Genomic DNA, 16323 nt, shown 5'->3' with positions numbered 1-16323 from the left:
CTACTCTTTTTTAATTCCTGCACATGCAAGGAAGGCACACATTTAAGAACGGTGCTTAAAAAATTCCTTTTATACAGCCCCTTCTTCTAGAGCTTTCCCACTGACTCAACATTTCAAGATAGTTAGAACATTTCATACCCTTAATAAGGTTCAAACTCTGCCTTCTCCCCATTAACCCCATATCTGAAAAAGAGAAGCTGATTCATAAATAAATTTACAAGAGAAACATATGGAAGCAGCCTTTATTTGTAGTCAGCTACATGAAAACAATGTCTTACACTTCTATTCTTGCTCCTTTGATAGCTGACAATTTCTGCACACACAAACCCAGCACTGTAACAAATCATGAGCAACATGAAGTTTACTAACCTCCACCCAAACACACTTAATATAATTTGTATGTAGTTCTTGTTTTTAGCTTCCTGTGAACCTCTACAAGAGAGGATACCATTGAAACTCACAGTTTTAACTATTAAGGTGATCAACGGAAATAGTGCATATGCTTGTGGTGCAATTTCAAAACCTCAGCTCACGCTGGACTTCTACTAAACAAAAATGTTTTGTATTTTTAAAAAAATGCTCTAATAGAGAAAAAATCTCTTCCATAAGAGTACTTTTCTTTTTACAGAGCACTGATTAAACAAGGTTAAGAACACAGTTTTTCAAACAGAACCATCTTTTTTTTACAAAGGAAAAGCATCTTCTTAAATCCCCACCGCTTTTCAGTCAAGGGCATAGATAGTATTTATACCACAATGTGTTATCACACAATTGGACCACATCAGAATCTAAATGAAGCTCATTAGTTTAAATTTACAAGAACCACCTTTAACTGAAACACCCACTATGATATATATATTCCCTGGAACATCTCATACATGACATTTTTGTTAACTTTATGTACAGTGTTTTACTGTAGTACTAAAATCACATACACAAAAATTCTGTAGCCACATCAAAACTATTTAGTTTTCTTAACAGGGACAGCAGGCCTGAAGTCTGGATAAGAAAAGCACCAATAAGCAGAACAATGTATATTCATATTATTACATCACAGAGTAAACAAATTAGCAGATTATGTGCTGGCAAAAACATCCTCAAAATCCATGTTGTAACCTTTTAAGGTCATCGTCATAATAGGAACAAAAGAATTGAGACTCTTGAAAAACAACTGTGTACATGTCTTAAAATTCCTGTTGATTAAAAAACACAGGGCAAATGTATTTGGAACATGGTACTTGTACGTGAAAAGCTGGTGCCCATGGAGCACAAAGTTCTGTTATGTCGACATTATTTTTCTGTGAATAGAGAGACAGACAGACAACTTGGAGCTCAAAGAGAATACAAGAAATAGAATGCTATGCTGGCCTATAAAGAAAAAAGTTAATGAGGCAGGAAGAGAAATAAAAATAAGCGAATAGACAAAAATTAGGAAAGAGATGGAAATGCTGAACGTTGTTGGACTCTATGAATCACTAAAGGCTCCTTCAAATACAAATATTCTATGATTAAAAGAGATATGCAGGAAAATGGAAAAGAAAATAGCTGGACAACATTTAAGTAATTTATACCTTATTCTTCTTACATTTGATTGTATTTTTATGGAAGGAGCACTGTTAGTCTGGAAAGGGGAAGGTGGTAATAGCACTGGAGTCAGCCTGCTGCCCATTGCTAGTAAAGTAACTACGTTCACGTGGAAGATATCTTTAAAATGTACAAGGCACTGTCCTGATAATTTTTCTTTGTTTCAAGCCCTCTTTTATATATAAAAGGCCTATTGTGCAGTTAAATTAGGAGAGAGTCTTCAAAATGCTAGGGCATTTATAGTAAGGTGTGTCCTGCTGTTGACACACAGATTTATTCGTATTTGGAAAAGAACACCTTTTAAAACAGAAAAAAAACATGAAAAGAATATGGAAAGGAGGGCTGTGCAACACAATGTTTTAATGAATGTTGAGTTAACCATGAGGCATAGAAATGACTGTTTCCATTGGGCTACATCAAAGCTGATCCTGACTTTTACCTCATGGACATAAGAAATGACTGCATTCGCAGCAAACTATTGCCACCTTGCTTGAAACACACGGATAAGTGTGTCTCTATGGTTCAGTCCTCTTAAATTTCTGTGTCTCCAAATACCAGCACTCTCTCAATGCCAAAGTTCAGACTGACACACCCAGAGAACTAAATACAATAGCTGTTTAAATGGAAGGCAGTTAGACTAGCCAGGGACACATTTTAACATAGCTTTCCTCAGAAAGAACAGCAGTCACTTCACTCCCCACCTCTGAATGGCAGTCAATCCTATAGCAGCTGTATCTACTCCTTGCAACAGCAATTTAAACTGGTGCATTTCAACCACACCATGCAGCCTCTGAAAACAGAACTGTGAAATCTACAAAGCAATCCAGCCCTATGCTCAGTCCACTGCACCAAGCTGCTGCTCCAAATATTCTGACTCCACAGTATTCATGTCATTTAGTTTTTATGTGCGTCCCTAGTATTTTTTGAAGGAATGGAGGTTTTTCTCTGTTGGAATAGTATGCTGGCTGGTCTCAGAACATTCTCATACAACCCTCACCAATTGTCCAAGTCCAAAGAACTATTAAGGTTACAGGATGCATTACCTTTACTCAAAGAGCCAGTCGGCAGCCCCTTTTGTGAGGATGTGCATGGAAATCAATGCATTTATATAGCAAACATTTTTGCAATATCTGAACAGAGCTGGGAATCAGACTGTCAACTTTATGTCTGGGTTTATAGAAGTGCTAATGGGGCAAGCAGGGGAAATACGTTTCCACGGATGCATGATATTTCTGGTATTATACTCTTAACTTCCTAAAACTTACTATTATTATTACAGATAGTCACTTCATTTGCCTGTTAATTTCAGCACACCCTTTACCATGGCCCCAATACCATCGAAGATGTGATGTAATTCCGTTTCACACATAAACGCTGGGGTAGTAACCATCTTGTTGTTCACGTCTACATGAGCTTCGTGGAAGAAAGTTAAGGAAACCACAGCCAACCTAGTATTAGAAGATGCTGTCTGTAGAATGAACCACCACCACCTACATCTTCAAAAAATATCTTCCCCAACCCCCAAGTAATGTAAAAGTGGTCATCGCTGTAGCCTCGGAATGGAGATCTTTACTTATTTTGTCAGAAATACCAGTATTGCATCAATGGGGAAAAGAGCATTAAAGATTATATGAAAAGATAGGAAACTCCTTGCTTAGACGTTAATGCTTCAGGGTAAAGGTGTCTTGGTCACTGCTTTAGACTTTTGGAAAAAGGAAGAAATGAATTTCAAACAAAACTGACTAGTTATGAGGTCCTTTCCCATGGATAGATTGTACTTGTAGGCCATTATGTATAGCACTTCTGACTTAACTGCAGTACTGGTTGTGCCAGAGGAATTTTCAGGCAACAACTGAGCGCCATGTATAAGGATTCAGTCACACTATTAACTTGATAAATCAATGGGAATAACGTTGCCTAGTCCACATTTATCATACTACAGTACAGTCCTACCAGACTATCAACAGTTAAGCATCGACTCTGTATATTTTTGCAACTGTGCTGATTTATACATTAAGAATAGCAGTGTCCCTCAACACGTGGTCACTGATTATTAATTGGAAAGGATATAGTTACTTCTTTTACACAGTGTTTTCCTCCCAGTGCTTTAATGGCTCCTGCAGTTCCGGCATAAGGCCATTTCCCACCTTCCTCTTCTTCATGTCCCACAGTAACTTCAGCACCAGGGAGAACTTTTGCAGCCAACACTGGTGAAATGCAGCACAGGCTACAAGAAAAATAGAAAACGTTGCTCCAATGAGATTACTAATTAAAAGGATTAATTATAATTATGAAGATTCAAATGCATATGTATTTAAAGATCATAATGTAAAACATGAAAAGGTAATGTCTTTCAAACATTATCAGGCTTTTCCTGGCAAGGAAGGTAAACACTTTCTTAGCTGGACTTCTCTTTCTTCTTACCATCTTGAAAGAAGATTTTTTTTTTTTTTTTAAATTAACCAGTAATAAATGCAAGGCCGAATACATTTTTTCTAGCTCAAAGACTAACATCCTCCAACTTATCTAGAATTTGCTTTATCTCTGCTTTCATATAAATTATCAACTACACAACAGTACTTTTAATTGCTCCTCTAAATGTACCATGCCCAATGCACGTAGAATGCACATACCCAATGGGTTTTCCAGCTTTGTGGAACTCCTTCAGGACACGTTCAACCTCTCCATTCACTCTGCAATCCTTCCCATCCACAGCAAAGGTGGAACTGCCACAACAAGAGGCTTTCATTAACACCTCAGTATAACGCTATGACTTTATATGTACACACTCAGAGCAGCTCTCAATGGACGTCAAGAATGGAAAGCGGACACGAACTCTTCACTGCATCAAGTAACAAATTATAAACCACAAATCTTAGTTTTAACTAAGTACTAAGTGTTACCAAATCAGCCTTCTAACATTTTGCAGAAACAGTACAGCAAAGCTAACAGATTTTCAGATCATTACCAGAACAGAAAAATAATTTCTTATGACAACACATCAAGGAACATCCTAGAAGAAGCCATTTCATAGAATCACAGAACCACAGAGTTAGAAGGGACCACAAGGGTCATCTAGTCTAACCCTCTGCCAAGATGCAGGATTTGTTGCGACTAAACCATCCAAGACAGATGGTTAAAAAAAATACACTCAAATTTCTCAAAAGAATCAGAGGACAAGAAGACTAATTGGTCACAAGACACATGGGGTTTCACTAGGCTAATCTATGAACTTTTTGAAGGGAAATTATTTAGTGATTAGTTTAATATTATCCCAACACTTTCTATAGACTCAGGCAGAAAGAGAAAGATACTGGAGATGATCTAAAATTAAAACTTTTATAATCTTCACGTCCCTCCATCATGCCCCAAAAACCACCACCACAGAGAAAGGAAAGGTTGTTTTTTTTTTTAAAATGTGGTGTGTAAGCACTAGAACTGCTGTCTAGTTTGGGTGGGAAATTTTTCAGTGTGGAATTTGCAGATTACAAAATGCCACTCTAACAATAAGAATAATCATGTAGGGAAACCCCCGCCCACCCATCCATGTCCAGCACTGAAAATGTTATCCTATGGGAATCCCCAAACAATTTGAAAGAAGTCTTCCTTAGCTCCAATGGCTCTCAACCTTTCCCAACTGCAGTACCTCTTTCAAGAGTCCAATTTGTCTTGTGTACCCTCAAGTTTCTCCTCACTTAAAAACTACTTGCTTACAAAATCAGTCATAAAAATACAAAAATGTGTCACAGCACACTACTACTGAAAAATTGCTTACTTTCTCCTTTTTACCATATAATTATAACTAGGGCTGCAAAGTGATTAAAAAATTAATTGGGATTAATCGCACTGTTAATAATAGAATACTATTTATTTAAATATTTTTGGATGTTTTCTACATTTTCAAATATATTGATTTCAGTTACAACATAGAGTACAAAAAGTGTACAGTGCTCACTTTATATGAGTATTTTTAATTACAAATATTTGCACTGTACAAATAAAATATTAACAATTCACCTAATACCTGTACTGTAGTTCAAGCTCTTTATCATGAAAGTTGAACTTACAAATGTAGAATTATGTACAAAAGCCCTTGCATTCAAAAATAAAACAATGTAAAATTTTAGACCATGCAAGTCCACTCAGTCCTACTTCTTGTTCAGCCACTCATTCAGACAAACAAGTTTGTTTAAAGTTGCAGGAGATAATGCTGCCGGCTTTTTGTTTACAATGTCACCTGCAAGTGAGGACAGGCGTTCGCATGGCACTGTTGTAGCTGGCATCACAAGATATTTACATGCCAGATGTGCTAAAGATTCATATATCCCTTCGTGCTTCAACCACCATTCCAGAGGATATGCGTCCATGCTGATGATGATTTCTGCTCGATAACAATCCAAAGCAGTGCGGACCGATGCATGTTCATTTTCATTATCTGAGTCAGATGCCATCAGCAGAAGATTGATTTTCTTCTTTGGTGGTTTGGGTTCTGTAGTTTCCACATCGGAGTGTTTCTCTTTTAAGACTTCTGAAAGCATGTTCCACACCTCGTCCCTCTCAGATCTTGGAAGGCACTTCAGATTCTTAAACCTTGGGTCAAGTGCTATAGTTATCTTTAGAAATCTCACATTGGTATCTTCTCTGTGTTCTGTAAAATCTGCATTGCAAGTGTTCTTAACGTGAACAACATGTGCTGAGTCATCATCTGAGACTGCTATAACATGAAATATATGGCAGAATGTGGGTAAAACAGAGCAGGGGACATAATTTTCTCCCAAGGAGTTCAGTTACAAATGTAATTAACGCATTATTTTTTTTAACAAGCTTCATTAGCATGGAAGACTGTCCTCTGGAAAGGTAGCCAAAGCATGAAGGGGTATAAGAATGTTTAGCATATCTGTCACATAAATACCTTGCAATGGCAACTACAAAAGTGCCATGCAAATGCCTGTTCTCACTTTCTGGTGACATTGTAAATAAGGAGAGGGCAGCATTATCTCCTGTAAATGTAAGAAACTTATTTGTCTTAGCATTTGGCTGAACAAGTAGGAGGACTGAGTGGACTTGTAGGCTCTGAAGTTTTACATTGTTTTGTTTTTGAGTGCAGTTATGTAACAAAAAAAATCTACATTTGTAAACTGCACTTTCACAACAAAGAGATAGCACTGCAGTACTTGTATGCGGTAAATTGAAAAATATTATTTCTTTTGTTTATCATTTTCACAGTGTAAATATTTGTAATAAAAATAATATATACTTTGATTTCAATGATGACACAGAATACAATATATATGAAAATGTAGATAAACATCCAAAATATTTAATACATTTCAATTGATATTCTATTTAACAGTGTGATTAAAACTGCGATTAATCGCGATTAATTTTTTTTTAACTGAGACTAATTTTTTTGAGTTAATCATGTGAGTTATCTGCAATTAATCAACAGCACTAATTATAACATAAATCAACTGGAATATAAACATTGTATTTTCATTTCAGTGTATAGTATATAGTGCAGTATAAATGTCATTGTCTGTATGAAATTTAAGTTTGTACCAACTTCGTTAGTGCTTTTTATGTAGCCTGTTGTAAAACTAGGCAAATTTCTAGATTAGTTGATGTGCCCCTGGAAGACCTCTGCATGCCCCTGGTTGAGAAGCACTGAGGTAGACTATGTAAACTAACATATTTTGTAAAAAGGCCACTAACTGTTTCCTGTTATTACTGTCTGAATTATGCATAAAGGATTTCTGTATCACTTTACTTAGCTTGGTACTCACAGGTTTTTAGCAGCTCCGAATCCACCAGGGAATATCACAGCATCATAGTCCTTTGTACTAAGTTTAGCCAGGTCTGTGATTTTACCACGAGCAATCCTTGATGATTCCACTAAAACGTTTCTTGAAGAACAACAAATAAAGCAATAAGAGTAATGAACCCAGTGCATGCACAAGTGTGGTGAAACTATGTAAGAGAAGGGTGTTATTTTTGAAGAGTCGAAAATAATGACCCTGAATAACTAGAGCTACAGCTGCTTCTGAAATAGAACTGGAATATACAGTACCTATGAGCAAGGAGTGGAATAAGGTTTTAGATGGCAGCCACAAGACAAAGAATCTAAGTTTTTCTCACATACAAAATATTAGTTGGCATAATGTTAAAAACACTTTGGGAAAATTGCTACTAGTAAATATTTAGCATAGGGCATAACTTCTGCAGCACATCCCTGTGGCACAAGCTCAAGAAGCAGGAGTCATCTTCTGCAAATTAACTGTTGCTCTTACCTTGATTCAGCCTCAGCTGGTTGCCCTTTGGTGTGGTCAATAACGTGCATCTGAGGAATATCCGGGGCATACATCTGAACTTCAGCTCCTCCACGACTCAGGTGAACCAAAATGCTATAAGATTGGTACAAATATGATGAAAGCCTTAGAAGAGAGGGAGACTTAAGGAGCCAATTAAAGCAGGTTTTTATCTGGCTCTGAGTCCTACCAGAAATAGATTACGTTTTGGAAAACAGTACTGACAAAGTAGCACACAAAATGACCGCAAAATGTCAGTTTTTAGAGAATGTATAGGATAGTGGTCCCCAAACTGTGGGGTGCGCCCCCCTAAGGGAGTGCAGAGGAACATTCAGGGGGTGCATGCAGCAGGGCCTGGGCCAATCCCCACAGGGAGTGGGAGGGAGCACCATCTAGCCCAGCTCCGGCTCTAGCCACAGCTCCAACCCAATCCCAGTTCTGACCCCAGCTCCGCCGTCAGCACACATGTTCCTCTGCTGAGCCAACTGTGCAGTAATGGGGGTGGAGGGTGCAGCGGGGAGGAGAGAGGTACAGACAGATTCCATTACTGCTAAGGGGAGGGGAACGACAGGAAAAGCTTCGGCAGCACTCTATAGGGCATTTATTATAGCCTGTCAAGGGGGGGGAAGTGAAGTGGAAAACTAGATGAGCTGCAGATGGTACTTAAACCCCTTTGATTGCTGTGTTATTTACTCTTGTTAGAGAAACCAGTACAGTCTTCCTTCAGAACTGTAAGAAGAGTCCAAAAGTCTCACGAAAGTTCATTAAGATCAATGTCCCATTATCTGGTGTACAGTGTGATAGGTCAAATTCAATCTGAACATTAACAATCCTGGCACTAGACCTTGGCCCAGAAAGGTGATTAGGAAATAAGTGAAGTCTGTGGTCACGCTTCCTGAGCTGGAAATGCTAGAGTAGTAGCTTGCTCTTGGGAGAGGACTGTCTACCAACAGCTCATTGCTCTTGCTTAGCATGTGGTGGTGATGGAGTCTGCCCACTTCTCATCAGGAAGCATGCAATATGAGAACTTAAGGAGAACCATAAAGCTGAGACAAAGTGGTAGATTTTTATGGGGTATGGAAAGAACGAACTCTGGGAGAAAACCACACACCATCAAGGCTCTTCCAGGGGAGTACCGACAGCCCTGGGAAACTGGAAATTAATTAATTAGAATAAAAAGCTCTAATCATGTGAAGAATACATTTCTGGACTCTGCAATAAGGCAAAGCTGCTTACGCTGAGGCCTCATGGATTTCAGTACCATCATACACACCACATCCAGACAAGACCTGCAAAGAGAAAATCAGCACAATATTTCAGACAAAATATGTATTTTAGGGGTCTTGCACAAGCATTTGGGGATAAAGCAATTGCAGCTGCACCTTATCAAAAACAGATAGCGGCCTCAGTAGTGATGGGTTATACGAGAACTGGGATGTCCTATTTATAGTAGCTTGTTCTGATTCAGGCAAATGGCTCAGCAGTAACTACTGAGTTGAAAAGCAAAAAGTATTTTGCATTTTTCTCAGACTTGAAAAACTGACACTTTGTTTTAAAATGTGATGGTAGTCACAAAAGTGGCTAAAAATAATATTATGAGCTTTCATGCTCCTAAGATATGTAAGGAGGGTGATCTTACATATAAGGACTATATTCAGACCTTGATGCATACGTAAACTTTTCATTAAAACAGAAGGGAGTTAAAAGGCGCACCTCAAAAGTCAGAATTTATGACACACTATTTTACCTGTTACATGACTCTTATTCTTAGGATCCATATCAGAGATTAATGGCTAAGTCATTTTTTAAAATCTAAGTACACTAAATAGCTCAACTGAATTTCCCTTATTAGCCATGGGAATAGTGCTTTCAAATAACCCCAAAGTGTTAGCTAAGTGTGTCCTCCCATGTCTGAATCTATCCCGGCTATTACTGAAGAACAATGGAACTGAAGGAGATTAGAGAAAATAATATTCCCCAATTTCTGCAGTTTGCTTACTTTGTGCATTTGACACACTGGGTATATAGTCAGTTTCCCCTGTTTGTGTGGGTCTTTCAGACAGCAACAAAAAGAGAGAGAGAGAGAGAGAGAGAGAGATTTTAAAAATAGGGAAATTGTGACTGTAAAGACACAAAAAATTCCAAGAGCCTTTGTAGTTCCTGAAACTATTTTAAATTCATGCTTTAAACAGTGACTAGGTTTCCAATTGGCAGTGTCCCTTTAAGAACTCTACTTTCTTAACCCAAGCTCTCCCCTCATTTTTAAGCAGCTTAGTGGGTGCTTCATCAGTTATCCACTGCATGCATATTTTATATATATTTAAAACTTCTTGTTATTTAAGATGCTCTGTACAATTTACTTCTTTAGATTTTATTTTTACAACCTGTCCAGTTTCCTCTTTCCCAGTTTCTTTTGTAATTTTAATGCCCTCTGGTTCCCTTTTATGCGGTTCTGTATTTCCCCACACCAGCACACTGCTTTTGGTTGCTCGCTTAGCATTTAAGGTATTATTGGAATGCATTTTGCCCATAGCTTTCCCAACTGTACCTGAAATACTTACCACTGTTGATTTTCCCATTTGGGACTGAATTCCAGCCTATTTTAATTCCCAGTTCCTTCGTACTCTGCTTTTCTGATTATTATTTCTGCTACAGATATCATTTCAACCCTGTTAACATTTAGGTAGCTAGTTCCTAGATGTTCTCTAATTTTAACCTTATTTATCATGGATTCCTTGCAACTATTAAGTACCAAATAGCTTTTGACATTATTCACTTCATTAGAGTCTTTACCACCTCCACTAATTTATCTTTCCTTAGGCCCTATGCAAATTAGACTGCAGGAGTGAACCCAATGTACAGTTTGGTCTGAAGTGTGTGTACAAAAAGTCAAACTATGTCATGGACCAGATTAAATAAAATAAAGTTTCAGCTCAGGCAGCGAGTACTGTAAAGTGACATACATATATATATAGCGACTGGATAACGTAGTGGTTAAGAGCGCCGCCCTTTGATACGGGAGACCGCCCTTTGATATGAGAGACCGGGGTTCAAATCCTAGTTGGTACCCAACTTTCCAGTAGGGGTCCTTGGGCAAAAGACCCCCTAACGCTTCACCTGCCTACCTCAAAAAATATGAGATTGACACAAACTAGGAGAGTCATGCCGGCTCGGACGTCGCCCAGATTAACAAGGTCCGCGCCAGATGTTGAGGAACCAGGACAATCTGACGATAAGTGGGCTACTGGAACAAACCATTCATGGACGAGACAAGAGAACCTGGAATTGATGGAATGCTTGTAAACAGTAAATGCCCTGTTCTCCAAAGAACCATCCAAGGTGTACTCCCAACTGCACTGAGCCTTGGTAATCAGTCTCGAGGATTGACTGTAGCTAGTTTCTCCATGATCTTATGCCTCATATCAGCTGCTGTGCTGTGTTCTGCAATGGAGGGGATGGCAGTGAAGTTTCAGCTTCAGGTGTGGGCTGCACATCTACTTGTTCTTCCAGGTCTTCTTGAGTCTGGGATGTAATGTGGAGTTGGTCTATCTCAAGCTGTGAGAGCAGCTTCCTCTTTACTATGTTGAAGCGTTGGGTAACTAGCTGTTTCTCAGTAAGTGTGGATGTAGGTCTTTTGTCCATCCATAGTCCCCTCATACGTTTCATATATCCCCTCTCATTAGGTCTACTGATGTAGTAGCATTCCATCAATTCCAGGTTCTCTTGTCTCGTCCATGAATGGTTTAACTAACTGTTGATATCAGTTTAACAACCCACACAACCTCTCTCAGGAGACTCTCTTCTACTTGTCTCTAAACTCTGTCAAGTCAAGCGCAAAAGTATAATTAGGCAGGCCAGGAAAGAAATTGAACCACCACCAGCTAAAGACACAAAAACAAACAGGCCCCATTGACTTTTGTCAGGCTGTACATCAGACACAGGAAGCCTGACAAAAGTCAATGGGGCCTCTGGACAATCGAGGTGCTAAAGGAGCACTCTAGGAACACAAGGCTGTTGCAGAGAAGCTAAATTGATTCTCTGCATCCGTCTTCATTGCAGAAGATGTGGGGGATCTCCAAACCCATCCATTCTTTTCAGGTGATAAATCTCAGAAAGTCGCCCAAACTAAGATGTCAATACAGGAGATTTTGGAACAAATTGATTAATTAAACAGTAATAAGTCACTGGCAGCAGATGGTAGTCAACCAAGAGTTCTGTAGAAACTCAGATATGAAATTGCACAACTACTAACTGCGGTATGCAATCTATAGCTTCAATCTGTAAAAGATGACTGGAAATAGCTAATGTAATGCCCATTTTTAAAAAAGGCTTCAGAGGTAATCCTGACAATTAGAGGCTGATAAACCTAACTTCAGTACCAGGCAAATTGCTTGAAACTACAATAAAGAACAGAATTATCAGACACATGGATAAACACAATATGCTGGGGAAGCGTCTTTGGCGATGCACGACTTCTTTTTACAAATCTCTTAGAATTCTTTGAGGGTGTCAACAAGCATATGGACAAAGGAGATCCAATCAATATGGTGAGTAAACTTTCAGAAAGCCTTTGACAAGGTCATCACCAACGGCTCTTAAGCAAACTAAGCAGTCATGGGATAAGAGGGAAGGCCATCTCATGGCTAAAAGATAGAAAACAAAGTGTAGAAATAAATGGTTGGTTTTCACAATGGAGAGAGAACTAGAAGGTACCCCCAAAATCTCTACTGTGACCAGTGCAGTTTGATATATTCATAAATGATCTAAGAAACAGGCAGTGAACAGTGCAGTGGCAAAATGTGGTGATGATACAAAATGAACTATTTTGGCCCAAGATTCTTGGGTAAATTCAAAGCTGACTGCAAAGATTGCAAAGGGATCTGGCAAAACTGGGCAACCAGGCAACAAAATGGCAGATGAAATTCAGTGTTGAAATGTGCAAAGTAACACATACTGGGGAAAATAATCACAAGTATAGGTACAGAACAATGGGATCTAAACTAGCTGTTACCACTCAAGAAAGAGATCTTAGACTCATCATAGCTAGTTCTCTGAAAATTTTCACTCAATGTGCAGTGGCAGTTAAATAAGCTAACAATGTTAGATATCACTAGGAAAGGGGTAGACAAAAACAGAAAATATCATATAGCCACTATGTAAATCCATGGTAGGCTCACACCCTGAATACTGCATGCAATTATGGTAACACAATCTCAAAAGAGATGTATTAGAATTGGAGAAGGGGCAGAGAAGGGCAACAAAGATGACTATGGGTATGCAACATCTTCCATATGAGAGATTAAAAAGAGTGGAACTGTTCATTTTAGAAAAGAGATGACTAATGAGGGATATGATAGAGGCCTATAAAATGAATGGTGTGGAAAAAGTGAATAGAAAAGTATTACTTACTCCTTTCCATAAAACAAGAACTAGGGACCCAATTAAATTTATAGGAAGCAGGTTTAAAAACAAACACAAGGAAGCCCTTTTTAACACAACAAACATTGCCCAGGATGCTATGAAGGCTAAAAGTATAACTGATTTAAAAAAAGAATTAGATCTATTCGTGGAGGATAGGTCCATCAATGGCTACTAACCAAGATGGTCAAGGACGCAACCCCATGCTCTTGAGGCCCCAAACTTCCAAATACCAGAAGCTGGGACTGGATGATGGGATGGAGCACTTAAAATTGCCCAGTTCTGTTCATTCCCTCTGACACACCTGGCATTGGCCCAGGCCAGAAGACAGGTTGCCAGGCTAGATGGACCATTGGTCTGCCCCAGTATGGCCGTTATTACATTCTTAAGCATTATTCCCCGTTAATACAGCAGTAGCTGGAGTGGGTATCCTAACAGGGGAGAGGCAGAACACTTCAGCCCCAAGACTGTGCTTGGTGGATGGCCAGTCTCCTTCAACTAGCAATGCCCTTTCCGCTGCCTTGAACATCAAATAATCTCTGCTCATCTCAAAGATTCCAGCTGGGTCACCAGCCGCAGAGCACGATCAAAGGAGGCAACTAAGCCCGCCACAGCCCAGGCCAGGCACAGGACACAGGTACAGAAGCAGGCAGGGAGAGAGTTTCACCTTGGAGCTGTAACCCGCCCGGGGGGGTTGGGTCTGCGCAGCTCCCTGGAGCTCCCCACGTGGAAAACGCCTCCCCCAGCATGGGCTGCGGTCCCCAGCCTACCCCTCGCCTGCAGCCCAGGGCTGCCTGTTTGCAACCGGCGCTGAGACTTGCTACGAGACCCAGCCCTGCCTGACCCCCCGGGCCGGGCCTTACTCACCACGGCCACCCGGGCCCCGCGTAGGCGGCGGGCGGAGCCGTGGAGGGAGGCGAGCCCGCTCGGGGCCCGGGGCCGCCCGCAGCAGACGCGTCCGCCAGCATGGCCGGGTTCCGGGAGGCGCGGGCTGGACTCGCGGCAGGGGCCCGGGCGCCTGACCGGTGCAGCAGCGAGCCCCAGGCCGGGCCTTGCAGCCCCACAGCGCCGGCTAGAGGAGGGAGGTCTCTGCCCGCTGGGGCGGTGCGGGCTGCCGGGCTTCGGCCTCTGCCTGCTCCGTGGTGGGCGCCGGGCAGCCCCCTGGGCCTGCCGGGGGACCCCACAGCCCCTCCTCCCTCGCCCTCCGCCGTCCTCTCCTCAGCCTGCCCCGCGCTTGGTGTCTCCGCGAGGGCCCAGCCGGCACCCTTCCTACCAACTCCAGTACTGCCAGCTCACCCCCCGCGGGGAGGAGCACGTGCCACAGGCCCAGACTTTGCAGGATCAGACCCCGAGACCATTCACCGTCCAGACCTGCCTTTGCAAAAAGTGGTTATTAATTTAGTGAATTTTAATAATTATTTACACTGAAACTTGGTGCTAACCACTCGTCCCTAAAAAGTGCCCACAACCAAGACAGTTTCATGGGTTTTACTATTAAGCTCAAGTTGGTGTTGCCAGGTTTCTTGGTTGCTGTTTTCCTTGAAGCCCCAACTCCTGAAATCATGTACTTACAGAACCTCAGCTTTTTGTTTGGTTTTTTAAAACAGGTTTCTTGCCTTCTTAGTTGCAGAGAAAAGCTTGAAAACATTAGCTGAATGTTCCCACATTGTTCAAAGATTAGAAGACAAATAAAACCCCTAAAATAGATTCTTTTTTAAATCTCACAATTTTTGAACACTCAGGGTTTGGTAAAATTGTTAGTTCATTATTACAGGTAAAATAAACCCAGGTATTGCAAGCTGGTTGTAGGGTAAATGTGGTACATGATGTGCAGCAAGAGGGAAAGATCACACAGACCAGAGATGTTGGGCCAAATATGTTCAACAGCCTCCTCTTTTCAGCCCTCATGCAGAGACTCAGGACCTCTTGTATGAAACATTTTTTGTCCCCTCTGAAACCATGAGAATGTCTACATTTTTGGGAAAGTCCCTTAAAAATATTTTGTTTCTTATGCAGAGAGGGGAAACTCCACTGAGATGCTGCCAAAACCTCTGCAGCTCTTTTTCTCAATTCCTGCTCCTTGAAGTCCAACCTACTGGCTTAAAAATAATACTGTACTTATATTTTCCATAACACTTCTCATCAGGAATTTCAAAGCACTTTAAATACGAGATCAGAAGAGGAAAATGGGAAGAAAAAACAAACTTGCACCAGTTTAACTAAAGCTATTTTAGACATGTAAATTAGTTTAAACATTTTATTTCAGTTTAAGCATAAATGGGTTTAGCTTAAATCTGTTTTTTACAGGATTAAGATAAAATATACACTCAAAATTAAATAAGCACATCTACAAAGAAATGTGCATGGATCTAATTAAATTGGCTTAAAAACACACCTTTAAATTGGTGCAAGTGTGTGTAGATAAGGTCTGACCCTGCAAAATGTAGGTTTGTTTACCTGCCACATCTGCAGGTTCGGCCGATCGTGGCTCCCATTGGCCGCGGTTTACCACTCCAGGCCAATGGGGGCTGCAGGAAGTGGCAGCCTGCATTCCTCGGCCCGTGCTGCTTCCCACAGCCCCCATTGGCCTGGAGCAGCGAACCGCAGCCAGTTGGAGCTGTGATCAGCCAAACCTGAGGACACAGCATGTAAAAGAAACCGGCCCAGCCCGCCGGGGCTTTCCCTGAACAAGCGGTGACCCTAGTTTGAGAGCCACTGCTTTATAGTTGACTGTCCACATTCAAAATTACATAAACTGGGCTAAACCAGAAGAAATATTAGGCCTAATGTTGGACTTACCAGATTCATTCTGTTCAGGTTTCAGTATCACTCATCGCCATGCTATTTGAGCACATCACAAAACGTTACCGGACAACTTGGGTGGGGCAAAAGTTTATTTTGATAGCTCTGTCTTAGCTCAACTGAGGAATAAGGGCATAGATGGCTGCACCACCTTCTATGCAGGGAGTGGTTGGTGCAGGAGCTGGCTTAACGCCTCATGAAAATTCTCCCGGCA

The 16323-nt window shown here is 40.7% G+C and overlaps 1 protein-coding gene across 2 annotated transcripts; it reads right to left on the bottom strand.

Annotated features, from left to right (window-relative positions):
- Window positions 1-226: 226 nt before the first annotated feature.
- On the bottom strand, window positions 227-14593 carry GATD3 (glutamine amidotransferase class 1 domain containing 3). 2 transcript variants are annotated; one of them, XM_075074075.1, is made up of 7 exons: window positions 14175-14593; window positions 9126-9178; window positions 7872-7985; window positions 7368-7487; window positions 4218-4310; window positions 3655-3811; window positions 227-3001 (listed from the first exon to the last, which is right to left on the bottom strand). In XM_075074075.1, the coding sequence occupies exons 3-7, from the start codon at window positions 7943-7945 to the stop codon at window positions 2873-2875; spliced, it is 573 nt and encodes a 190-aa protein (XP_074930176.1). In that variant the 5' UTR covers window positions 7946-7985; window positions 9126-9178; window positions 14175-14593; the 3' UTR covers window positions 227-2872. The 2 variants fall into 2 exon arrangements, with proteins under 2 accessions (XP_074930176.1, XP_032656897.1); XM_032801006.2 differs by having other exon boundaries at window positions 13975-14339.
- Window positions 14594-16323: the final 1730 nt, after the last annotated feature.

Source organism: Chelonoidis abingdonii, chromosome 1 (assembly GCF_003597395.2).
Source record: "Chelonoidis abingdonii isolate Lonesome George chromosome 1, CheloAbing_2.0, whole genome shotgun sequence".
NCBI lineage: Eukaryota > Metazoa > Chordata > Testudines > Testudinidae > Chelonoidis > Chelonoidis abingdonii.
Note: the sequence above shows the minus strand (reverse complement) of the source record. Positions and strands in the feature narration are given on the sequence as shown.

Coding starts and splice junctions, on each gene's coding strand:
- GATD3 (XM_075074075.1), bottom strand. CDS start 7,945: ATGTATGCCCCGGATATTCCTCAGATGCACGTTATTGACCACACCAAA. Junction 7,488..7,871: donor CCAGCTGAGGCTGAATCAAG/GTAAGAGCAACA, acceptor TTGTTCTTCAAG/AAACGTTTTAGTGGAATCAT. Junction 4,311..7,367: donor TTCGGAGCTGCTAAAAACCT/GTGAGTACCAAG, acceptor TTGTTGTGGCAG/TTCCACCTTTGCTGTGGATG.